The following is a 26,787-nucleotide window of genomic DNA, read 5'->3' on the forward strand; positions in this document are numbered from 1 at the left end:
ATTTTCACTGCAAATTTGACAAAATGCAAAGAAGATGCCAATGTGAAATTTCTAAAGATAGCTACAGCTCTCGACCCAAGGTTTAAGAATCTGAAGTGCCTTCCAGAATCTGAGAGGGACGCGGTTGGAGCATGCTTTCAGAAGTCTTAAGAGCAACACTCTGATGTGGAAACTACAGAACCCAAGCCACTAAAAAAGAAATCAACCTTCTGCTGGTGGCATTTGACTCAGATGATGAAAATGAACATGCGTCGGTCTGCACTGCTTTGGATCATTATAAACTCATCATCAGCATGGATGCATGTCCTCTGAAATGGTGGTTGAAGAATGAAGGGACATATGAATCTTTAGTGCATCTGGCACGTAAATATCTTGCAACACCAGCTACAACAGTGCCATGCAAGTGCCTGTTCTCACTTTCAGGTGACATTGTGAACAAGAAGCAGGCAGCGTTATCTCCTGCAAATGTAAACAAACTTGTTTGTCTGAGCAATTGGCTGAACAAGAAGTAGGACTGATTGGACTTGTAGGCTCTAAAGTTTTACCTTGTTTTATTTTTGAATTCAGGTTTCTTTTGTACATAATTCTACATTTGTAAGTTGAACTTTCATGATAAAGAGATTGCACTACAGTACTTTGTATTGGATGTACTGAAAAATACTATTTCTTTTGTTTTTTACAGTGCAAATATTTGTAACCAAAAATAAATATACAGTGAGCACAGTGTATTCTGTAATGGAAATCAATATATTTGAAAATGTAGAAAACATCCAAAAATATTTAAATAAATTGTATTCTATTATTGTTTAACAGCACGATTAAAAAAAGTAATTGCGATTACTTTTTTTAATCGCTTGACAGCCCCAGTTTTAACACAGTGGCTAGGATTTTCTTTACACCCCCCACCCTCAAGGTACCCTCCAGTTCCCAGGGCTGCAATAATAAAGCTTCCAAAACCATCATGGAGGAATTTTGTTTGGGGCTGTCCACAAACTTCAGCTTTTAAAGGGCTTCAGTAACATCCAGCTGTAATGTTTAAAGTTGCAAAAGCTGTGATTTGCATTTTCATAATTTTAACTTAACCTGCCAAAGCTGTCACTAAAATCTGTTCAGCCACCCTTTATCATGACTGACAGTGAAAAGACAAATTATCTTAGTCACCTATCAAAAGTTTTCCTGTCTATGGGCAAATAGGAGTTTGCAAACTGCTTTAACTGCGCTTGGGATATTTTTGTAACTAAATATTGACAAGGGTGTTTGTTATAAGATGTTATTTTATAGCCCCAGGATTAAACTCCCTTTCATCTGAAACATAGCCTCTGCCTCAGAGGAAATAATTTGTATGTGATATCTTCCCCATCCCCCTCCCCTAGCATGATCTTAGAAACTCTTGACATGCTCTACTTTAATCCTCCAGGCATCGTGTCATTATTGCCCTTTCTAGTTGAAAAAAGTCAGGGTGCAGCTTTACTTGGGACTTATTAGTGCTGCTTCTGACCTGGCTGGAACGGTCACAAGCCACTTTACCCTGGGGTTTAGCAGAACATCACAGCATTACTCTGACCTTTCTAGTTCAGAAGTGGGAGATTGAGCTAAATCTTGAATTCTGATCCCTTGCACACTGTAACATTGCAGTAGCACTAGACACGTAAGCTAGTGGTTTTTAGAGATTTAAGATGCTTTATTGTGACCCTATAACAACAAGAGGCTTGTGTTTACATGAAATTATATGAGCGACTAGTAGGGACATGAAGATTGATCTGACCTAATAAAAACATGCTGAGAGTTCTGAAGCAGGTATTACTTTCCATGTGGATACCAAGCAACTTTAAAAAGAGGGGAGAGGGGGAAATTGTGAAGAAAAAGAGAAGTCCTACGGCCATAACTTTTAGGGTTGTTTTTTTTTTAGTAAACTTGTGACTTCCCTCCCCCAACAGATTAAAGAGGCAGCTGATATTATTCAGAAGTTGCATCTGATTGCACAGGAATTACCTTTTGACAGGTAAAATCCAATTCAAACATTTTAAATAATCATTGGAAGAGCTATAACTTTATTGTGTAACTTCAGGGTTTTTTTCGTGGTGCCTGGCCTCAGCTGATTTTTTAAAATAGTTTTTGACATGATGAGTGTATTTGTGTATTTAGGATCATCTTTGAACATACACCTCAAAGTACTTGATAAATTTTGCTGAAAACAACCTAATTTGAGTGTACTTATTTCCTTGTAAATTCTATACTAATTTCTTATGGATTTCTTACAGATAAAGCTTGAAACATCATTGTCTTCCTGCTCCATATGTTGTTAAACCCTTAACTACAATTGACAGTAAAAGTGTTCAATTAACATGTTAATACTCGTTTGAATTTTTTTTGATGTGGGTTTTGATTAATAGTATGTTTTTTGATTTAACAGGTTTTCTGAAGTAAAATCAAAAATAGCAAGTAAGTTTCCTCTCCCATTCAACCAATTTTGCTCAATCTTAACTTGCATTGCTTAGTTCTTTAATCTGCTTTTATTGATAACATTCAACTGTCTTCGTTTCTTTGTCAAAAACTTCCTTGCAAAGCCTGATGAATATTTTTTCTTTTCAGGTAAGTACCATGACTTAGAGTTGCAACTGATTCAGGAGTTTACCAATGCACAGAGAAGGGGGGAAATTTCCAGAATGCGAGAAGTAGCAGCTGTTTTACTTCACTTCAAGGTAAAGATTGAGTTTTTAACTCTAAAAGCACGTGATGCATTAAGTACCTGTACCAGAATACAGTAGTGAAGCTGATCTAGACTTCTGAAGAAAATGGGTCTGAGAAAGTTCATCCTTTTGATAAATTTTCTGTTAAAACTAAGCAGACCGTTTTCCATAATTGCTGCATTTTCTTTATTTAATTGTCTTTGTGTAATGATAATATTTCACAATACTGTAAGCATAGAAAACAACATGTTTTAATTCTGGGTTGTTTTTTCCATCCCGTAGGGCTATTCCCACTGTGTTGATGTATACATAAAACAATGTCAAGAGGTAACTTTTTAAAACCAGATGTACCTTTATTTTAGGGTCAATTATTTGTGCATGCATTTTACTATTGTTGATATCTATTGGTTTGGAAATATTACATTGTAATGTGCCTTTAATCTCTAGGGACCTTCCGTGAGGAATGATATATTTGAAGATACAGCCATCCTTTGTCAGCGAGTGAACAAACAAGTTGGAGATATCTTTAGTAGTCCAGAGACTGTATTGGCCAAACTTATTCAAAATATATTTGAAGTCAAACTTCAGGTATTTTAAATATGGCATATTAAAGTTTGTTGTTAAGAATGAGTAAGACAGTTCCTTAAGTACTTCTTGTAACAAAATCCCAAAGAATCTATATTGTTTGTAATATTTTGAGTAACCTTAATCATGGAAAAATCACATTTGATTGCTCTTTTTTAAAAATTACAACTTAAACTATCAATTAAGAATATTAAAGTAGCTGTTTGTGTACTGTAAGCACAATGTAATCAAGAATACATAAAATACAAATATATGCAGACATAAACTGGAAGAATACATATATTCACTAATGATTCTGGTAATGTCATGCACGTACTTAGTCTATCTCTGCAGACCCAACATCAAAAATTTGGGGAGAAGAAACATTTATGTTTAGTAAATGTCTTTAATCCTTTCACTCTTGGAATCAGATTTCTAGTGTGAGGCTAGCATCGAATATGCCAGAATAATTTATGCCAAGGAATAGGGTCCTACAGCTAATGTATGAAAACCTGCTGTAGCTGAAAATGACAGTCCCTCATTCTGCAAATATATTTATACATGTGAGTAAAGTCAGCATGACTACTCACGTGTGTAAAGTCACTTCCCTGTAGGTGTGGAAGATCTTGTTCTTCCTATCTAGAACAATATTGGCAGAGCCTAATCATAAAATTGAAGGTTCTTAGATTTAATTCTTGGGCTTTCCTTGAAGGAGGAATGATCTGTTCACTTATGAGCATGTAAGTGGATCTAAATTATTCACTTGTTCATCAGTTGTGTTCATTTACTCTGTCTGTGTTCTAAGAATGCATGTACACTTCCAGTCTTTTTGCTTTGAAAATCAGATGCTTTGGCACTTATTTCTTGGGTCTTGTGCGTAAGCAGTTCAAAGATACTTCAAACAGCAGATGTCTTGCATTTCCAAACTAGTTTCCTTAAACTGAACACGTTTAACTAAAATCCTGGAGTTAAATGTAAGATATCTGTAAATTGAGATAAATAGTAAATATGTATGACTATGTTATATAAGATGCAGTACATTCTTGAGGGTTTATTGTTAAGGCTAAGTTTTAGTCAGGGGTATTTTTAGTAGAAGTCATGGACAGGTCACTGGCAGTAAACAAAAAAAATCACTGCCCATGACTTGTCCATGACTTCTACTAAAAATACCCCTGACTAAAACCTGGGTGGGTGGGTGGGTGTGTGTGTGTGTGTGTGTGTGCAGGGTTGGTGAGGCTGGGGCAGGCTCCCTATCCAGCTCCTGGGAAGAGGCAACCCTAGCTCCACTTGCTGCCTCCGCTCTGCCCCAAGCCCCAGTTCTGCAGCTCCCATTTCCTGGGAACCGTGGCTAGTGGGGGCGGTGCCTGGTTGCCAGCAGAGGTAGCATGTGGAGCTAGGGGAGCTGAGGATTGGGGAGCCCCCACTCCAGGTAAGCAATACCTCACACCCCAATACCAAGCCCTGACTCTCCCCTCCCCCCCCCCAAACTCCTGGGAAAATGGGGGGAGCCCGAAACTTCCCCAGCAGCAGTCGGTGCACCTGACCTAAGGGCTGCCTGAGCTCCTTGGCCAGCCTGACCAGACTGCTGCAGAAGTCACGGAGGTCACAGAAAGTCATGGAATCCATGGCTTCCGTGATCTCCATGACAAACATGGAGCCTTATTTATTGTAGATAATATGAAATGTTGATTTTTCTTATTCTATTAACTGAGATTACGCCTCCATTTTATAGAGTAATGTAAAGGATCATTTAGAAGAACACAGGAAGTCAGATGCAGAACAGTATCTTAAGAATCTTTATGAGCTGTATACAAGGTAGCTATAAATTTTATTATCAACATTTTGTTCTGTCAGTAGCATCTTGTGAAAGGTTCATTTCTTGTTAAGAGGTGGGAAGAAAGGACGAAAATTCCAACTTCCTCTAAAAATTGGACAACTATTTTGCTGCCCATCTGCCTTGCCAGTTTTCCTTTTTAAATTGTGTGACCTTTTCGAAAACAGCTGTTGTACTTTTAAAGAAAGTATCTAGATTTTTGAGGAATCAGAGACTGAAATTATTATTTAGCAAAGTATATAAATACCCTACTCTTGTAATATGAAAAGTGTAATTGACAATTTGACTGCACTTCTCCCATATGTATAAAGCTGTAAGAAAGTTGTGACTTTTGGCGGGGGGGGGTCCAAAAGTTGTGGCCACAATTTGTGGAAGTTGTGGTTTGGGGTGCAGGTGTGTATGTGGCTGGGGTTACAGGACCTAAACTCTTGCTTTGTAACTGACTAGATGTTGAGTTGGAAGCAGGGCCCTTTACCCTCCACAAGGGTCTGGAGAACCCCCCTGTTCCTCCAATCCCTGGGGTGTGGTAGGGGGGCCCAAGCCCTTGCACCCCAGAGCTGGCCCTAACTCAGAAACTCCTAGAGACACTGTGGGTGGTTGGCACTGCTGGGCCTCCCCGTCCCAGCCCTGCACCCTGTGGGAAGCATAAGCTCCTGCCTGGCACCACTCACTGGGTCCTCCCCAAGTCTGTCCCCCAATGCATTCTGGCTGCTGAGGAAGGCAAAATCCTTGAGGTCACACAGGAGATATGACTGGTCAGCAGACCCAGCCCACTTCACTTGGCAGAAGCAAAACTTGGCAGCGCCAGTGCTGGTGGGGCTGAGTGCAGGTGATAGCACTTGGTGCAGAGGGAAGGCAGCAAGCGGAACGAGCCCCAGGATTGTGCAGCCCTCATCCACACGGGTCCCAGGCCCCACTGTCCTACTCCTCCACGTCCCCCATCACTCCCACCATGTCATGATGGAGAGGGGTGGCTGGGCCAAGTTGTGGTGAGTGTTGAAAGATGCAGTTTCCACAACAAAATCACAGCCTGCCATTTTCTTATAGCAGTACATATGTGCATAAATTATACAGAGTTTTTTGTCATTTAACTTTGGTAAGGCTCAGATATCCCAGTCAGGATTGGGACCCCATTGTGCTGGGTACGTTGCAAACATGTAATACTGTAATTCATACAAATGCAACATTTTTTTTCTCTGTTTCCTTTGCATAAAGAACTACTAATCTTTCAAGCAAATTGATGGAGTTTAACTTGGGTACTGATAAGCAGACTTTCTTGTCTAAGCTTATCAAATCCATTTTCATTTCCTACTTGGAGAATTACATTGAGGTGGAAATTGGTTATTTGAAAAGTAGGAGCGCTATGATTCTGCAACGCTATTATGATTCTAAAAACCACCAGAAGAGGTCCATTGGCACTGGAGGGTGAGTTTCTTTTTAAAGAGGGAAAAATATAATAAAGGGCAAAAATACAGTGAACATCACTTAAACTGTACATTGATCATCTGCATAAAAGCTGGCTTCCAAAACAATCGTTATTTTCTGTATTACTTGTGTTGTCACATTATGTTACCGTATACTAAAAGGTTTGCTCCCCTGGATACAAAGGAAATGCTAGATAAATCCATTATATAGTCACATGAAATTAAACTTAATGTCTTCATCAAGTAAGTTGAAACTTAAGCCTTAGTGTCTAGCAGACCTTTCTGCACCAAATATAATACTTTTATCTAATATCTTTCTCAGGCTTAGTGTGAGCCTTATTACTGTAATAAGGCTAAAGAGTGACACACCCTGAAATAACTTGGCATCACACTACCACCTGTGCAACAGTTGACCACTAAAAGTTGAATAGGAGTAGTTTTTCTGGTGCTTCAGAATTTTTTTGCAAAATATATAGTGAAGAAGCCTTACATTTGAGCCTAGGTGATCATATTGGACAGACTCAAAGTGGGATCTTTGAAATGTAGACTCTGTGCACAGCTGAAAGTGTGTTAGCAGTTATGCATTCTTTCCTTTTGTTTATGAAGGAATCAGAATTTTTTAATGTGTATGTTTTAAGACATCCCACTCATCTGGGGCAAATACGAAGCTTTTGTGGGCGAGTATGACCAATTGCATGATCTAAGTTTTCTCTTTAGTTGTTAGCCCTCATGGCTGCAAAAACAAACTGAATGTACCTAATATTTAAGTTGCCATGCGGTGAGTGCAGCTGCTGTAGTTACACTGTTGGCCTGAAGGAGAGCTCCAATAGGCCCTGCTGGGTCCTTCAGCGTCCCTCTCTCCTGAGTGCATAGAGGGAAGGGGATTGAAGACCAGCAGTTGTAATTCCCTGCTCCCCTGGGTCATGTCTGTTCCCTCTTTTATCCCTGCTGACTGGAGCAGGAGTTGGAGTCGCCCTGCTGTTTTGCCCTGTGCCCAGCTCTGGCAGTTTCATGCTGAGACATAAGAAAGGGAGGAGAAGAGAGTAAGTTCCATAAAATCCTTCAAAGAATCCAGCAGCAGAGAGGGCTAGAGCTGAACTCTTGGTTCTCCTCCTCAGTAACAACCACACGCATAGATGGTGAGGGTCTGTAGCACCGAATGCGCATAGCCACATTATACGGCTTTATTTCAGGCATCTAAAAGCTCCACAGGGTTATTACTGATCTGGTGTAGCCAGGTTAATCATGGACGACCCTGTGGCTGCTACCAGTCTGTGCCCAGGAAGTGTCCCCTCCTGGTCACAAGTCCTGTCTTCAGGGCTCAGTGTGCAGGGATTTTATCTCCAAAGCGGTCTGTATGACCAAAAGTGCCACCCGCTGGTGACCAACGATGACTTCAGTCCTCTTAAGCTCAGCTCTCAAATAACACATCCCTATTACTAGAGCCCCGCAAATCTGCGGACATCCCCTTTGTATTCACGGACCATGTTTGCAGATTGTCGATCGGCTGCAGATACAAATTTTGTATCCGCGCAGGCTCTACCGTGGCACAGCAAGTGGGGCAGCTAGGAGGAGGGGTGAGGTGCTTGCCATCAGGAGGGTGCTTGAAACTTAGCTGGGGGACAGAGGCTGAGGCTTCTGCATCTTTGAAGAGCTGCTGTTGAGGTTTACTGGATTTGGTGGGTCACAGAAGAAAACTGATTTGGGGGAAGGGAAGGAAGAGAAAAATAATGCCGTGGCAGGAAGAGATCTGATGTTGCAGGGGAGAAAACAAACAGACTGAGATGACTGGAGTGCTGGCTGAATTGGGGGGAGTGTGCATGGAGGTGAGTCTGGGCATGTGAGACTGAGCCAGGGCTGCTTATTGAGTGAATGTTGGAGTGGTATGATTGTCAGGTGCATTGGGGTGTGTAAGAGACAGAAAAACTAGTGTGGAAAGAGAGTCCAATGGGAGTTGTGTGTGTCTTAGAGGTGTGTGTTAAGTGTGAGTCTCGGGGTGGGGGGAGGCACTAAACTCCCACAACAGGATATAAATATACACCATTGAATTCACTGGGAATTACCTGTGTCATGCAGTGGGGAGTATCTAGTCCCCAGGGTGTGGAGGGGCATGGCAGAGTAGTGTGGGTGTGGTCGTGGTTGTGGGATTTGAGGAGTGGGTTGTGCATACTAACATGTTTGGTAAAGTCAATAGGTTTTTGTCAGCTCTGGTAAGTTTTTTCTTGACCGCTTCGCAAGGTTTTATTTATTTAAGTTTTTATTCCAAATACAGATGTGCATCTATTAAGTTATATTTTACGCTTCTGTTTACCATGTTAACTACTATAATATTCCCAATGTATTGTTAAACTTGAACATTAAAATTTCCACTCAGTGAGATTTCCCTCTGGTGTATTGTATTCTAGTATTCAAGATCTCAAAGAGAGAATAAGACAACGTACAAACTTGCCATTGGGCCCAAGTATTGATACCCATGGAGAAACCTTTCTCTCCCAAGAAGTGGTGGTTAACCTTTTACAAGAAACCAAGCAAGCTTTTGAGAGATGTCATAGAGTAAGTCTGCTTTCTGTGACTGCTATAAATAGATATAATTTGAATGGCACACAAAACCAAAATTGAGCTAGAAGAAGCAACTGTTTACACCCTCAATGTAAAGATCACATCTTGTTTTACCATTAGTTGAAGTCTAATAGGAGGTGAGGGGACTTTGTGCAGAGGCAAGGACTTGGGTCTTATTTAATTAAATTAATTACCTTTTTAAAATCAGGGTCATGGTAAGGTAACGCCAGACATTGTTTATAGACTTCTTGTTTTTTAACAAAAGTGAGTTTCAGGAAACTTCTGACCATTTGTTTTAAAAACACTATTTATAACCAATTGGAATAAAAATAGCTGTTAATGTTGTTTTTGTTTCTAAATCAGTCCTTAGAATTGATTAGCATTTAGTATAACAACTTTGATATGTTGTACAAATGTAACTTCTTCTTTTAAACTCTGTGACAAAAATAAAATTAATTTAGATAAAATAAAATAGTAGATAATTTCCCTCCAAACATTCAACTGTCACATGTATCAATCTTCCATTATTAATTAATACTACTGTTGAGAGACTGAGGGGAATAATCTTTACTGTTGCATTGTTCACCTTCTTTTAATCCTTTACTGTTTTCAAATGTTTGTGCCTAATACAAAATAGAATTTTTACTATTGATATAAATCATAGGTTTTTCTGTGGCTCATTGGCTGTGTGGGTGTAGTGCTTTAAAGGTTTAATAAAAACCTTAGATTTAATTACAAACTTTAACTTATTTAAAGTTTAATTACAAAATTTAACTTAAAGAGAAGCCAAAACTATTTTTTGTAAATACACACATCTATTTATAAGAATTATCCTTAAAATTAACAAAACGGAATTCAAAATATTTTGCTGAACAGTCTGTGTGTTAAATAGCTTTTAATATATTAGATATTGAGAGGATACAGTGTAACCATGATTATAGCAGAAATAGATACAACCCTGGTTGATATTCAGATAACAGCCAGATAACATTGAGAATGTCAAAGGGATAGCATGATGCATAGACAAATTAGTCATTTTATCATTATAGTGGTCATTGGTAAAAACTGCTGTAGTTATAGCTCCGTTCTAACTTCTGTTCTAACCTTCCTTTTCAGTTGTGCATAATTTCCCCCCCCCCCCCCAAACAAATTCCTTTTCGGATAAAATTTTTCAAGTTTGGTCTCAGCCCAAGATTGATTTGTTTGTAAAGTTAGAGTAAAATAAATTCAGGTATTTCTGCATGCATGAATGAATGTTGCACTTTCATAACTAAAACAGATGAAACTAGAAACTTTAAAGCACAATTTATCAGGGAGACATAAAATAAAAACTTCTAAAGGTAAAGAATATTCAAAATTAGTAACTTCAGAGGAATGCATTTGAAGAATTAAGAATGTATCATTTTTATTTTTGTTTTTGTTTTTTTGTACACCTAAACTAAGCATACGTTTAACTCCAAATGCCAGCGGTCCAGGTCTCCTGTGCTGCAAAGGTCTATAGCAGGGGTCGGCAACTTTTGGCACGCGGCCCCTCAGGGAAAGCCGCTGGGAGGGTTTGTTTACCTGCAGCGTCCGGAGGTTCGGCCGATCGCAGCTCCCACAGGCCGCGGTTCACCGTTCCAAGTCCATGGGGGCTGCAGGAAGAGGTGGTATCTTACTTTTGCAGATATTCTTAACTACAAAGGACCAAAGTCCAGTTGATGTTCAGACAACTTTAAGAGCCACCTTTTTTAAGTTCTAAAAGCCCAAATAGTGTTGCTTGCTTGCTTGTTTTATGAAAAAGAAAAGGCAGAGCATCAGATTTATATCTAAGATGAGATTTTAAAATTATGTGCATATAAAAATGTACTCACACCATGCAGTTACTGGAATTGTATTTGTGCGCATGGTAACTGACCATGCAAAAGACGAGTTAGATGTGCACTGTTACCCTGACACTGCATATGGTCATAGTAAGTATGTATCAGTTATTCAAACATGCAACTCTAAAAATCTGAGCATACCTGCCTACTCAAATGTATGTATGAAAATTTCAACATGTGATGAATGTCTATAGTCCTATATTATATTTTGATATATAGGGGCAGATCCTCAGCCAATGTAAACACTTTATTGACTTCAATGGAACTATAACAATTTACAATGTCTGAGGATCTGTTTTATTATTTTGAAAGTGCTCTGTAATTCTAAGTCTTCAGTCACTATTTATATATTTTTAAAAAGCATGTACATAGGATTGTCTACACATGAAGTTATTCGGGAACAGCTCTGTGTGTGGTCACGTTGTTATTCTGGAATAAGTGTGTCCACATATGGAGTTATTCTGAAATACCTTGTATGCTTTAAATTCACATTGTACCCTAATTCAAATAAACTTCCAAGTGTAGACAACAAGTTCTAACACTAAGTATCAAAATATTTGTTGTTCTTTTTAAAGCTCTCTGATCATTCTGATTTACCGAAGAATGCATTCAGAATTTTTTCTATGCTTGTGGAATTTTTGTGTATTGAGCACATTGATTATGCCTTGGAAACTGGACTTGCTGGTAAGCATAATTCTGTCTTTGTTTTCTTAAATGTGTGGTATTTCATTATAAAATAGCATATATTAATGTTTCTAATTTCATTGGTCAATGCATTCAGAGCACTTTATACTCTTCAGTGATTGGCCTTGAGATCTATGCAAGTTAGTGTTGTGCAAGGTGTGTTGATTAATGGAATTAATTTATCTCATTTATTTGGAAGCCAAAGTATAAGCTTCTGAAGCACACCTTACATATGGGAAATCAGTACAGATTGAAAGACAGTGATTATTCAGAAATATCTGGAGGCTTTATTTCCTGCATCATAAGAATCTGAGTATGATCATTCCCTTCCTACCTCTTTTACCTTCTCCATAAAAAGAGAATAAGGTTTTTATATAGTATGTTTATTTAGTGTGTTTGTGTTTTTACATGTATATGTTGTATAGAGGAACATTTCTTATATAGAAAGACTTCTCTCATTGTATTTACTTTTTTAAAAAAACCTCTTTTGTGTGTGTATATTTTAATATTTTAGGGAAACTTATCAAAGTAAGATTTTTTTTTTTCCTGTTTCATATGATAGATATGGTTACATAGTTATAAGTCTTTAGTACAATTTGCTGCCTTTCATTGATAGGCAGAATTCCTGTTAATATTAGCGGGAGTCCATTGAAGTTACCCTATCTGCATACAAGGAATATTGTATATAGGCTTTTAGGGTAATTATGAAAAAATCTCTAGACTTAGGCTTGGTCTGCATTACAGAATTAACCAATAGTCTCTAAGGTGCCACAAGTACTCCTTTTCTTTTTGCGAATACAGACTAACACGGCTGTTACTCTGAAACCTGTCATTACAGAATTAGGTCAACATAAGGCAGCATAAGCTGCCTTAATTATGTCAGTGTACACACTACAGCCTTGCTCCCACCGATATAAGTGCCCTATTACACCAACATCATAACTCTACCTCTGCGAGAGGCGTAGAGTTTATGTTGGTATAATTAGGTTGACGGTTGACTCAGTATCTGTGTAGACACTGCATTATGTAACTTGGCTGTTGGCTGTCATTCCAGCATGGAGCCATGAAATTGATAAGAAAGTTGGGGTGGGTGGAGGGGCTCCAGCTAGAGCCCAGCTGTTCCCAGGCTCCTCAGTCCCAGCTGGGCTGCACCTGTCCCACTCAGAGCCTGGCTGCCCTCTGGCTCCCAGTCCAGCTGCTGCCCAGGTTCCTTGCACCCACCTGGCTCCCCACAGGGAGCCCTGGTGCTGCCCAGGAGCAGGGAACTGAGAGCCAGAGGCGCTGTCCGACTCCCAGCGGGGAACTACATGTAGAACTTAAAGCCCAGGCTCTCAGTCCTCCACACTGCCCCTCTTAAGTCGGTGGAAGTGCTCATGGTGAGGATGTGCACCACTGCAGTGGTTGTAAGTAACCCTAACATAGGTCAACTTATGTTTCTAGTGTAGACGTGCTCTTAGATGCTTAACTCCCATTTTCAAAGTTCTTAGGAGCCTACATCCCATTGATTTTCACTTAAGTACTTTTGAAAAATTTACCCTTATCCTTAGAAAGGATAGTGATACAGATTACATGCATTTTTTTTTTATGATCCTAAATAAATGTTTCCACTTTAGGCATTCCTTCTCCTGACTCTAAAAGTGCAAACCTTTATTTCCTGGATGTTGTACACCAGGCCAATACTATTTTCCACTTGTTTGACAAGCAGTTTAATGATCATCTGATGCCATTAATCAGGTATGTCAGGTGTTCTATTTTGCATTTCTTCTGTGAATATGTATGGTCATCATTGCTAGAAATTATAAATTTCATTTGTGTTACTATTAATACAGTTCAATATTTTTATTAAAAAAAATTTGCTTTAAGAATAATTTCAAGTTATTGATGATGGAAGTTGTGGAAAGTACAGTGTTTGTTTAAATCTGACTTCTAATCAGTAAATTTGGAAGATGAATCTTTTAGTCTATTATGCTGATGTGCAGCGTGTTGGCATGCACAGCAGTCTTGGCCCACTCTTTGGTCCACTGGGGACTGGCAGCAAAATGGAAGCGGAGTGCTCAGTCCAGGGGCAACTCCCTCTGAACTACAGAAGAGTGTTGCCCACCTCTGGGTCAGCAAATACAGTTGTGGGGTCTCTGGCTTTTGAAGTAGCTCCATCCATCAGTCCTTGATTACAAAGACAGATAACTGCATCCAGTCTGGTACTTTCTGTGAGAGGATGGGTGGGGAATCCTGAAGTACTCCTATTCTCGCTAGCAACCAAAGCAAATGGATTTGATTTGCATTATGTTTGACTATGTTATGATTTTTTCCCTACTATTTTATAGCTCTTCTCCTAAGTTATCTGAATGCCTTCAGAAGAAAAAGGATATAATAGAACAAATGGAGATGAAACTGGACGTGGGCATTGATAGGCAAGTGAAGTTTTAAACTTCCCATCAATCACTGCTCTACTTACCATTTTTAACACAAAGAAGTTTTGCCTTAGCATGTTTTTCCTGCTGGGAAGTAATCATTTAGAACCACAGAATTTATTTCCTTTGAAATCCAGACAGAAAATCATTGATCACACTGAACTTTTGTCAAGAAAAAACTAATTTTGGGAGGCTGAAATTTTTCCATGCTTGATTTTTGACCTGAGACTTCTTCTTTTGGGAAGAGTGAGCAAAATCCTTCATCCACTTTTGTGTTGAGGGAATGAGATAATTCACAATTTTCCTCCGTCTCTCTAAAAAACAAACAAAAACAAAAAACCCCCCAAAACACTTCCTGTTTTGGGCTGCGGGGGAAAAGCTCGCATACAGAATGTTGAAACTTGAAATGTTAAAGTATTTAAAGAGCAGTATGTATGACAGACTGAAAGAGATTAAGTGGCTTGCTTGTGTTGGACCGTGGTGTAATGCATATCTTGGGAGTCAAGAGAATCGAGTGTATTCTGGGTTTGACATTGACTTGCTCTGAGACTGAGTGATTCATTTAATCTCTGTCCATCAGTTACCTCCTATATAAAATGGTGTGATTTTTATGGATGGAAAAAGCACTATAAATGCAAGTAGTATTGTCATTTTGCAGTGGAAAAAGACAAGAAAGAGGTAAGGCTTAATGTTAGGGAGCAGAGCCACAACGTAAGTACTCTACTTACAGAGTATCTATATGTTTACTTGTACCAAGGAAATTTGTATTATTCCCATATCGCCAAATGATTTGTTGTTTGACCTTCGACCAGTCACTTAAGATCCGTGCCTCAGTTTCCCCTTCATGATATAAATAACACACCCCCAGGGGAATTGAAAATTAATGTCTGTGATGCCTTGAAAAGTGCCATATAAGCATTACTTATTAGGTGTCCACTCCATCTCGAAGGGCAAATAACAGAATTGTAGAAGAGAAAACAAGCATTGATCCTTGTATCCTAGCTCTGTTACCTTCTGCATGGTGAGCAAGAGTCTCAAAGTGTGTAAATTGCAAAGGAATTGAGGGGTGGTTTGGTAAAAATATTTGCTATGGTGATGGAAGGAAAGGAAAAATGGGAGAAAGTACACGGATAACAATAGAGATTTTAGCCTCTGCTGCTGGAAATGCCTTAATGGTTTAAACATCAAGTCTGAAATACTTAGACTCTCTGGAGCCACGGGTTCAAACCTAGACAGGATTGCCTGAGCCCTCAGTGTTGTAGTAGATGAATTAAGTTCTGTGTACAATAAATAATCTCTAAAGACTGTGGGGGGATTTTCAAAAGTGCCTAAGTGATGGAGGAGCACAAGTCCAGTTGGAAGTCAATGGTACTGTGTTCCCAAGTCACCTAGGATGGGATTTTCACAAGCCCCTATGTGTTGCAGACAACTACATGTCTGTGGTGGTTCTGTAAAAGAGAGACCAGTTTTGAGACAAATCACTTATATAAAAATGTGGTTACTTGCACACCATTTTGTCTACATGAGCACCAAAATACCAGAAAGAGCCCCAATAATAGATCACGCTGGACTTGGGCACTGTCTGGTAACAAATAAAGGTAGATTCCCAGGCACTGTTGGTTTCAATGTTATCCAGAATCTGACAATGTCTGATAGCAGACCCTTGAAGAGTATTCACAATGATGTTTCTTCCCCTCTAATGATTAGCTGAACTGATTTTAGTCCCTGGGACCATCATAATGAACTAGCATTGCTGTTCTACATATCCATAATAGATTGCCTTACATTCATGTATATTAAAAATGGGAATTGGAAGAGCAGGGGGATGTAACTCTGATTTCTGTTATTGGCTGGGGCAAGGTTGTAAAGTGAAGTACAGCCAGAATGGGAGTCTGAGTTTCATAGGCATGGAAAATAATTAATTTGATTCCTTGTTTTGGGATTAGGTGTATTTTCCCCTCCCTCAAATCGTGTGGAACTTTCATAGTCCAAGCTATGTAGCTTCATTTTTGCTGATTACAGTCCCTAGAAAACAGTGAGAGAATCTGTTCTGCAAAAATGAGTGTTCCAGGGAGAGTCACTTGGGAGAATGAGCTCTATGTATTGCAGCTGCTTGCTCTTCAAGCACTCCCTGGATCAGCTTTGGGATTGACTGTAAAATAAACATTTCTGACTTTTAGATAATGTTCAGGAAGGATAACTGCTTGGGGGAAGAGAAGAAATGTGATGCAAATAAAATTGCACTGGATATTTCAAGACAAGTGACCAGCACTGGTGAATGGAAAGATTCTTTCTTGTTGCAAGTGTTCTGTGATGCTGTTTCGCTTGAACCGTGTATTATTATTTATAAAGTTACTGAACTAGGTCTAGAAAGTCCACTTCAGAGTCTTTCTGGTTTCCCCAGCAAAGAAGAGTGCCTGGCTATTCTGAAGAACTGGCTTTAAATGGGTTATGTTTCAATTAATGTGTCTCCTTTAAAATCAGCACATACTATATTGCACTCCAGGATAAAGAGAACTTTGGAGCAGAGACTTCTCAAAGGCTTCTATCTGTCTCTCATGCGTCTACCACCTTCAGAAAACCAGACTTGTCTTGTGTAGTAAAATTGTATTGCACAGCAGCTTCAAAAATATTTTTGGTCTTTGCAGTTCATTTTACCGTGAACATCTTTTTTTTATTAAATGGTGAAACTCATTTAATGTTCATGAATTTGTAGAAGTGGTGGATCATGGGGGATTTCTACTTCACTGTGCACTAATTGCTTATATTTTATGTGGGATCACTTCAGAATTTTTAAATGTTAAAACCAAGTAAATGAAAACTTTTATTTTAAAACACACGTCTTATATTTTAACTTTAAAGGACACTGAATTGTATGATTGGACAGATGAAGCACATCTTGGCTGCAGAACAAAAGAAGACAGATTTTAAACCAGAAGATGAAAACAGTGTTTTGATTCAATATACTAATGTGAGTAAACAAATAGAGATTTGTCAGTAATAAACAGTAGCATTTTGAAGATAATTTGACCAGTATTGGCATTTTGATAGTGTACGCCCAATTACACATACATCTGGTTAACATTCAGGCTTGTTTCACTCTATGCCAAGGATTCTCAAACGCCTTCACAATGTGGATCCTAAACTTGGTGGGAGTATTCTCAGTTTTGTTGTATAATCGTAGTGTCCAACAGCCCCAGTCAGACTGGACTAGGTGCTGTACAAACACAAACTTCCCCCTTCCCCAAAATACCACCTAAATTAACATGGACCAAAACTTAATAGAGAGTTTGTTATGGATCTGCCTTCCCGTTTGCAGGTCTTCCCAGTGATAATGGCAACAATTTCTTACCCAGAAAAGTAATATTAGGGCATATTAATGTATTTATGGATGTCTTTCAATGCAATTTTTCTGCTGAAAATGAGGAACGCCAGCAGCAAGTGGTCAGCTGCTGATCCACAGACCATTATGTGTGAGCCAGTGCTCTATACGTTGCTCGTGATTAATCTGAGACTCTGCTTTCCAAATGTTTTTTAAGAGGGGAAACTTTTCTCTAATCAGTTAACTTACAAGCAATCTTTTTATAGGCCTGTGTCAAAGTATGTGGCTATGTCAGAAAGCAAGTGGAAAAGATTAGAAAGTCTATGGATGGTAAAAATGTGGACACAGTTTTGATGGAGCTTGGAGTTCGTTTTCATCGACTTATTTATGAACATCTACAGCAATATTCCTACAGTTGCATGGGAGGCATGTTAGCAATTTGTGATGTGGCTGAATACAGGAAGTGTGCCAAAGACTTTAAGGTTAGTGTATGCATACTTAATATGTATGGTGTTATAGAGGCATATATAAAATGCCTGGATAGTGAAACAATATTGTTGTTGAAAAACGTCCTCCTTCATATAACCACATTTCACATCTTTTGCCTTCTATTCACAACCTACCATACATTTTAGACTTTAGATTGCCCTTGTACCATGGCAGCAGCTTTAATCATTTAATAAATTATGCCAGCAAGACCGTCTTTTCTGAATAGTCTTCATATCTGTCTCCTAAATTCACTTGCCTTGTGTCATGAGCTTACCTGAGTCAGTTGAGCATCTCACAAAGCAAGCTTGCCCTGATTTTATAAATCATAATAGCCACTTGGGATTTAAAATTCCAAAACATAAGTCCTTTGCTGGCTTAACCAAATGGTGTAGTCAGAGTTAGGTCCCTGGCCAGGCCTTTTGGGTTAAAGCAGGAGAAATCCTTCCTCCCTGTCCCAGCCAACCAGAACTGGCCCTTGGAAGAAGCAGTCAGCCCATTTTATCTTGCCTGCTGGGCCTTGATTGGCTTTTGCCTGCTTCCAGCCCTTCTAGCTGCTGGAGAACTAATCCTTATTGGTGCTGCAAGCAGCTGACCTTGAATGGCCTCTAGACAGTTCTTGTTGGTTCAGACTGGCTGCTTTTTTTGTCACAGACACCTTAAGGTGGAGCGAGTCAAGGTCGTTGTGGGTATTTCAACAGGGAATAGCAAATGCCTGCTACACACCAACATGCATTATTTTCAATGTAATTCAAAAACACACTGAGTGTTTTCATGTGTATGTAGGATTGCATATTGAAATAAGTTAGGAATGTGCGCACTACCAGACAAGATAAGACCTGTGGTCCATCTAGTTCAGTATTCTGTCTTCAACAGTAGCCAGTACCAGAAGCTTTAGAGGCAGGTGCAAGAAACCCTGCATTAGACAGATGTAATATAATCTGCCCCGCATATTAGGTGTCCTCCTAATTCCTTTTAGTTAGAGATTTAAGACTACAAACATCTGAGGATTAGTCTCTTGCAAAATTTATTACCGTCAACTATTATAACTCTGGATATTCTTTTTATCCTAAATGTTCCATCCATATTTGAATTGTGCTAACTTTTTGGCCACAACTTCCTGTGGCAATTAGTTCCTCAGTTTACTTACATGTTGTATGAAAGTATTTCCTCCTCCTGGATTTGAATATGCCATATTTAATTTAACTGAACACCCGCTAATTCTTGTGTTTATGAGACCGAACAGAAGCTCCCAGCCATCTCCATATAATTCATTTTGTTATATGCTTTTAAAGCGTTATGAAGCTGACTCATTTTTATTTCCAAACCAAGCTCCTTCAAATAGCAGAAGTACTTGTCCTTAATGAAAGTTAAGTTCATGACAGTTTTGAAGCTTTAATAAATCAAGGTCATGTCATTTTAGAGCACACAAAAAATATGAAAAATTCTTTGTGCAAACTATTTTTTCATGGTGGGATAACAAAAATAAAATTGAACTTTACCAAAAATGAGAAATAAGCATGTAGCTTCTTCCATAAAGCTATAATTGCATGTAACTGGGTATTATAAAAATACCACCTCAGTCATAAGTAGTGTAACTATAATACTGGTGAGGGGTAGTGGTGGTTTGTTATAGGTTTTTTTTTGTTTTGTTTTGGGTTTTTTTGAACAATTTTCAAACATTCTCTGAATGGTCACATCTCACATTTGTTCTAAAACAAAAGTACTCAAATTCATATACATTTTTAAAAATTAAATCTGGCTTTTAAAAATTGCTTTAGTCTGTTTTTTACAGAACACACAAATGAGTCTCCTGTGTGGAAAATAGCACTGACATTCTAGATGAACTTTGCAGCAGCTATTTCATTATAAGACTTACACTTTGAGGATTTTTACTGTTTTTTCTCTCTCTCTCTCTCTTTCAAACAGATTCCATTGGTGTTACAGCTTTTTGACACCCTCCATGCGCTCTGCAATCTTTTGGTTGTAGCACCAGATAACTTAAAGCAGGTCTGCTCTGGAGAGCAACTAGCAAATCTGGACAAGAACATCCTTCACTCCTTTGTTCAGCTGCGAGCTGATTATAGATCTGCTCGCCTTGCTCGCCACTTCAGCTGAGAGTGCACACAAACACATTGTACTGTTTTCAGGCCGGGGGTGTTAGAAAGCACAGGGAATAATTTCTTATTAAACAGCAGTTGTAATTTCTGTGGGACAATGACTGTTCAGAACAAAACAGCAGCCATATTTAAACCAGAATTTATTTGAAGAATGTGAGCAGATATAATCCTTAATTCGGATTCCTTAAACTAAAGTTCCCCCAGATATGAATTTCTGCAAAACTACTTGCCACTAATTTTCCATTGGAAAAATGTTGGTGAAGGAAGGCAAGTGATAAACCGAAAGTATTTTAGTCCTCAGTCTTGAATTATCTGATACCATTTGTTAGACTTTAACTACAGAGCATAGAGTAGGTAATGGATTACATAGAATAAAACTGTGTAAAAACATTAATCAGTTTTAATAATTTAAACTTCCGCACAGCTAATCATAATCAAATTATCTTTGCTGATTGGTGTTTCTAAATTATTTCATTCTTTCAAAATGTTATCCCATGCTATACAATTTCTTACTTTAATTAATTAGCTTTGAATTTTTCTGAGATGTAGGAGTAACAGAAACACTATCCCAAGAAAGATGTAATTTATTCATTGTATAGAACTTTAAGCTAAGCTAAATTGGAGCGGGGTTTTTGTTGTTGTTGTTGTTGTTGGAGCCCACTGGAATGTATCAACTTCGTATGAACTCACAGCACTCTGTTTGTTATCTGTCTGATCAATGGCACTTTTAATTTTAAATATGTTCCTAAATGAATGCAACCACCTTGTTTTAGATTTCATTACTGTGAGGTGAAGATGCTTGTTGTCAGTTTACAATAATAGAAACTTGTTTCTGTTTTTCCTTCTATACATAAAGAAATTGAAATTGTAACAGAAGTGAAAGGATGAGGTACAGCCCACACATTCATCTGTAGATGGGAAGAATTTGTATTAAATCTAGCCAAAATCCAAAGCTGAAACTTCGTGTCCTAAAGTTAAACTATCTTCAATACCTGAGCAACATAAAATAGTTGAAGGTGCAGAAACTTCTCTTCCCCCGATATAATTTTAGTGCTGGGGTTAACTATTATTGTATGTGTGTTTAAACAATAGGAACTTACTCAAGGTGCCTCTGAGCTGGATCCATGTTGGGTACAGTAGCTAAAGTGAAGTAATGGGGATGATGAAATATTTGGGGTAATATTTTCCAACAGTTGAAAATTCTGTAGTAAGTGGAGACGTTTTAGAGCCAGAGAGCTCCTGTGGAAACCACTGTTTCAATGTCCTAAATTCCACTCATCATCACTGTGCGGATCATCTGTAGCACTCTTAGTTCTACTCTGCAGGCCTCACATATTTTCTGCAGAACTTTCTCTCCCTTCTTCAGAGTAGGTTTTCCTAAAATCTACTTTGTCTCTCAATTACAGCTATTCTCTGCCAAATTTTTTAAAACTTCCAAGGCTCAGTCAATATTGATTTTTTTCCCCTTTATTTTATATTGAGCAGAGTATTATATTGGTAAACAAGAGAAATAAAGTATGCCAGGTTTTCCTCCAAAGCATCCTGGGAAACTGTGGCAGCTTTGTCCAGATGTATAGCTCTATTCCTTGGCCATGGCAGAATCACAAAGAGTTCTGGATACCTGAGGAGGCACATGCTTGTACTGTTGCCATTTTTAGAAAGCTCTGATGTGAATTCAAATTATACCTCTCTGTTATCTCTGTAACTTAAAGCCAACAATTTTAGGACTGTGGTTTTACTAACCAATATAAAATCTTTGCACAAAAAGTGTCAATTTGTAAACACTTCAGAACATTAAACAAAACCACTAGGCATCATTTTAAGACTACAAATTACAGAAGTGCTTCAAAATGTCTTATGTTGTAAATTTCTTGTTTTGAATTATATTTTAAAATTATATAAAATGTACTTTACTTTAACTGTGGTGTTTTCCATGCATAAGTTCAGTGCAATATGCTCTATTATGTCTATTAAAATAATGATGAGGTAAGAATAGGTGAATACTTAGACATGTAAACACTCAATAAAAGATATTCCCTCCACATGCCTTTTTCATTCCATTCCATTTCCATATTCTTATCTTTATATGCAATTTTATAAATCCCTTTTATTAAAAAAATCAATAAAAGTAATTTTACTGATCAAATTTATTGATAGTGTGGGCCTTCCCTTCCCAATTTTAAACAACAAAATAAAAAACATAACACAAACCTTTTATATAAGAGACTGTTATTACCATGAAGTTTACTTTAAAAATAAATTTTGGGTTGGGATGGGGGAGCTATAATTTTTATACATTTCGGCGTTTATAGCTTTTATAGCATGTAATTTAGGAAAATATTTCCAGGAGTTTCTGAATATAATAGCAGTACTATCAAAAATACAAATATGCTTTTTTATGTTCATGTAATGAGTTAGAAGTACTACTTTTATAACGTTCACTCTTGGAACATTGGCTTTTAACAGGCTGGCAGCCAAGTGAATATTTAAGAGGTATGTGTATGTGTGTGTAATTACGCTGTCTCCAATTGGTTAAAACGGTTTTGCAGTGAATTATTGTAGGTTGGAAAATAAGCTGTTTTTACAAGTCCTATAATTTATTGACATGACTTGCTATTGTATTTGCATAAGGACAGAGGGCAGAAAAAAGGCTCTTCTCAACAACATAACTCAACAAATATAAAAGAAAAAATAAAAATCAGCCAAATGGAGGAAGTGGCAGATGAGGCTGGAGAAAAGGAAGTTCTAGGTGGGTGGAAAGAGAGGGTAGTAAAAAGACCATGAAGATGACATAAGCTAAAAGCATCTGGAGAACAAGCAATTTGTAAGTAAAAAGCCTAGCACCTGAAAAGGGAAGGCTAGAGTCCTAAAATATGATTTAACCTGGCCCATATATCAACAACATGCGAGAACAGATAGGATTGTGATCAGAATTCTTTATACAAGATCCCATCCTTATATTAAATGAGACGCTAAAGAAGGGGAATGGCTAAAATGCCTCACTTTGGAAGCAATCATGGATTTCGAAATCCTTTTTAATGCAAAAGAAAAAGCTTCCACATTCAGAGTGTAAATCTACTCTGAAGGGTAGATATCTGTCTGAATGTGGGCTCCACTGCTTTCTGCGAGGAGTGGGAAATACACTAGCAGTCTGCAGTTTAATTGGAGTGAAAGAATTTCCTGGAGCCAAGCTTGTTTTCTTTTTCAAGGCTATCAGTGGTCTGTAGAATGGTACGTGGCTGTTTGAATTGCAAGATACTGTCATGCAGAATGTCCGTTTACCGTGGGTCTCAAGCAATCGGTAAAAGAACTTTGTTTTTTCTACCTATCTCTAAGTGCCTATAAAGCACCTACGATGTGCTGCATGTAACTTACAAATACAGTGAGAGGTGATTCAGAGGCAGTCAGACGTCTTTTGTACCTAACTGGTGTCCCTGTGGGTGGATGTTCAGTCTCCACCCTGCACTAGGTTTAATGCTGGCTGTTTCCATTCTGTTTCTGTGGGGAATGCAATGGCAATGAGGTGCATCTTACAAGGTGATTTGATGACTGAGAGGCTAGGACTTATCCTGCCCTACTTTGGAAGTTTGCCCTGCTTTGGCCTGCTGGCTCTATCCCCAGCTTCCTCAAGTCTGTGTATGGGTGCCAATAAACCTAGAGCGCAGGGTGATCTTATCTGCCAGGGAGGCTTCCTGAAGGAAAGGTGACCTTTGAGATAACGTTGGACTGTTGTGGCAAGGGCTCTGTCAATATGTATCAGACCCCTGAATTGACTCGGTAGTGCAGGCTGCTGGGGGACAGGCACCGGCTTCATTGCCATCACCTCCTCAAATATCAGGAGAAAGAGCAGGCAACTATCTTCCCCCCTTCCTCTCTCACCCTCAGGAAAACCCTCCCCCACAAAAGTACCTCATTTGAGGGAGTGGAGTCAGAGTTCAGTTACTGCTGACAACTCTCAGAGTAACAGCCGTGTTAGTCTGTATTCGCAAAAAGAAAAGGAGTACTTGTGGCACCTTAGAGACTAACCAATTTATTTGAGCATGAGCTTTCATGAGCTACAGCTCACGAAAGCTCATGCTCAAATAAATTGGTTAGTCTCTAAGGTGCCACAAGTACTCCTTTTCTTTTTGCTGACAACTTGACACTTGGCTGTGATCTTCCCTGATCTCCCTGCTGCCTGTGGGTAAGGCTGCACCCCTGCATCTCTGCACCTCACAGGGGTAGTTCCCTTCTGAGCATTGCAGGTGGGAAGTGGAGCCTGCAGGCTGATTTGTCCAGCACACACGCTCCTCACTGTAAAAGTTTGTCTTCATGTACAGTACTACGCTGTGCTGCTGTTTTGAAGACACTACTCTGCTGATGGGAGAGCTTCTGCCATCAGCGTAGTTAATCCACCTCTCTGAGGTGAATTTAATAATAAAATAATGGTGGGACTAACGTTTGCAGACCATCACTCCGGTCAATCTGCTTATCCCTTTTCCCCACTACCATCTCTGTCTTGCCTGTTCAGATTATAAGCTCTTTGGGGCAGGAGCTATTGTCTCTTACTCCATAAATGGTGCCTCACTCTTGGTTGGCATTATCCTAATACTAATAAATAATAGTAAATGTGCAAGAGTTGGCAATGCTGCTATTGAGTGGATTTCACTTCCCAATCCCTCTTTACTCCTCTTGCATTAGAGCCAAGTTTCTTGGGCTTTAAATCACCGGAGTAGATTTCACCTTTTGATTACCTTTGATAGTTTTCTGCAGCTTGTAAGAAAACTTTTGTTTCCAAATGCCTTTGTATTTTAGTGATCTCTAGAAGAATTGCAGTTCTGTGGAAATGAGTTCTTTTTAGTGGTCTCCAAAGGAGGGTGGCAACATCTAAAAGTGGGTAGACCAACCTGATGAGTGAAGGTGTACTCAGTCAATATATAGTGTGGAAAGAGCGTACTGTTTCTAAACCAAAATGAGTTAGGCATTGTCTACTGAGGAGAATGCGTTGCTGGTCTTCATTGAGCCTAGGTTAGACTAACGATCTTGCCAGTTTAAGTGCAGTAATTTTGAACTTAGCAAAATATTGACTATTACAGTGCAGCCATAGAAAAGCCGGTTAACGTGAGCTTTAATCTGAAACCTTTTTATAACATTCATTTTATTGTAAACAATTCATTAAAAATAACTTGCTAAGGCTTAGACAAGTGGATTTTTGAAGGTTGCTCATTCTACTTACCTATCCATCCAAAGTCAATTTGAGTCTGAATGTATAACATTTAACTCATAATAGCAAACAACTTCAGAGAAGAGACATTTATTCTGGAGGCATAGATTCAAACTAGACAGCAATGATGCATTACAAATATATAATTATTTGCACTAATATTTGAGCAGGTGGAATGGATTAGTACATGGTCAACATTACATTGCTGATAACATGTACTTTTCTGTATTAATATGTACTGTGCAACATGTATTAAAATGGTCAATAATTCATTTTAACAGCGATACCAATATTTATATTGCTGTGTTCTGCAGAAAGCAGAACGAATTGGTAAAATTTGCAAAGCTGGGCTAGATTTAACTTTAAAAATATTTAAAGACCAGAATTAATTCTCTCCTTTAAAAACCAAAAGACCTTGCTATTTCTTTTAAAATGTCAGTAAAATTGGGAATTAGTGAAGTGTGTATAGTATCCACTGTCTGAATGAGGGGATATTTAAAAGAGGGTGGCAAGGTGAGTGTGAAGAGATAGAGACAAGTGACTTACATAAGTTTTCTCTAGGACAGGTAAATAAAGTATAGAATTAAGAGTATGTAGGAATATTTACTACAGATATAAAGGCTTGTCTACATGGGGATGCTCAGGAAAATGAATCCAAATTAACTAAAATTGGGAATTTAAATTGGATTGGTAAAACCGCATTAAACCCTTTTGAATTAAAGTGGCCTTAATTCGATTTAGTTTGTCTTCACTTCCAAAGTGACTTAATGTGATACATTTTAAAAGGGCCTGAGCTTTAGAAAGTGCTGAGCACCCACCCTCTGAAAATCAGGCCCCTTTAACATGTCTCAGGTTGAGCACCCAATGTTAGAACTGGTCGGGAACTTTTTCCCAATTTCTTTTCCATTAGAAAATACTGACTCGTTGAAACTAAAAGTTTGCATAGACACTGTGAAACTTTAGAATCATAGAATATCAGGGTTGGAAGGGACCTCAGGAGGTCATCTAGTCCAACCCCCTGCTCAAAGCAGGACCAATCCCCAATTAAATCATCCCAGCCAGGGCTTTGTCAAGCCTGACCTTAAAAACTTCTAAGGAAGGAGATTCTACCACCTCCCTAGGTAACGCATTCCAGTGTTTCACCACCCTCCTAGTGAAAAAGTTTTTCCTAATATCCAACCTAAACCTCCCCCACTGCAACTTGAGACCATTACTCCTTGTCCTGTCCTCTTCTACCACTGAGAATAGTCTAGAACCATCCTCTCTGGAACCACCTCTCAGGTAGTTGAAAGCAGCTATCAAATCCCCCCTCATTCTTCTCTTCTGCAGACTAAACAATCCCAGTTCCCTCAGCCTCTCCTCATAAGTCATGTGTTCCAGACCCCTAATCATTTTTGTTGCCCTTCCCTGGACTCTCTCCAATTTATCCACATCCTTCTTGTAGTGTGGGGCCCAAAACTGGACACAGTACTCCAGGTGAGGCCTGACCAATGTCGAATAGAGGGGAACGATCACGTCCCTCGATCTGCTCGCTATGCCCCTACTTATACATCCCAAAATGCCATTGGCCTTCTTGGCAACAAGGGCACACTGCTGACTCCTATCCAGCTTCTCATCCACTGTCACCC

General features: G+C 38.8%; 1 protein-coding gene across 1 annotated transcript in view; it reads left to right on the top strand.

Moving 5' to 3' along the window:
* Nucleotides 1-21,998, top strand: part of EXOC5 (exocyst complex component 5) — a 44,230-nt gene extending 22,232 nt beyond the window's left edge. Inside the window, exons 5-18 of the mRNA XM_037901201.2 lie at nucleotides 1,938-2,002; nucleotides 2,414-2,442; nucleotides 2,593-2,702; nucleotides 2,973-3,017; nucleotides 3,138-3,278; nucleotides 4,987-5,069; nucleotides 6,304-6,513; nucleotides 8,918-9,065; nucleotides 11,509-11,617; nucleotides 13,231-13,351; nucleotides 13,942-14,028; nucleotides 16,891-16,999; nucleotides 17,617-17,832; nucleotides 19,766-21,998. Of these exons, the coding sequence (XP_037757129.1) occupies nucleotides 1,938-2,002; nucleotides 2,414-2,442; nucleotides 2,593-2,702; nucleotides 2,973-3,017; nucleotides 3,138-3,278; nucleotides 4,987-5,069; nucleotides 6,304-6,513; nucleotides 8,918-9,065; nucleotides 11,509-11,617; nucleotides 13,231-13,351; nucleotides 13,942-14,028; nucleotides 16,891-16,999; nucleotides 17,617-17,832; nucleotides 19,766-19,954 (1,662 nt within the window). The 3' untranslated portion in view covers nucleotides 19,955-21,998. The remainder of the gene's footprint in view (nucleotides 1-1,937; nucleotides 2,003-2,413; nucleotides 2,443-2,592; nucleotides 2,703-2,972; nucleotides 3,018-3,137; nucleotides 3,279-4,986; nucleotides 5,070-6,303; nucleotides 6,514-8,917; nucleotides 9,066-11,508; nucleotides 11,618-13,230; nucleotides 13,352-13,941; nucleotides 14,029-16,890; nucleotides 17,000-17,616; nucleotides 17,833-19,765) is intronic.
* Nucleotides 21,999-26,787: the final 4,789 nt, after the last annotated feature.

Source organism: Chelonia mydas, chromosome 6 (genome assembly GCF_015237465.2).
Source record: "Chelonia mydas isolate rCheMyd1 chromosome 6, rCheMyd1.pri.v2, whole genome shotgun sequence".
NCBI classification, from domain to species: domain Eukaryota; kingdom Metazoa; phylum Chordata; order Testudines; family Cheloniidae; genus Chelonia; species Chelonia mydas.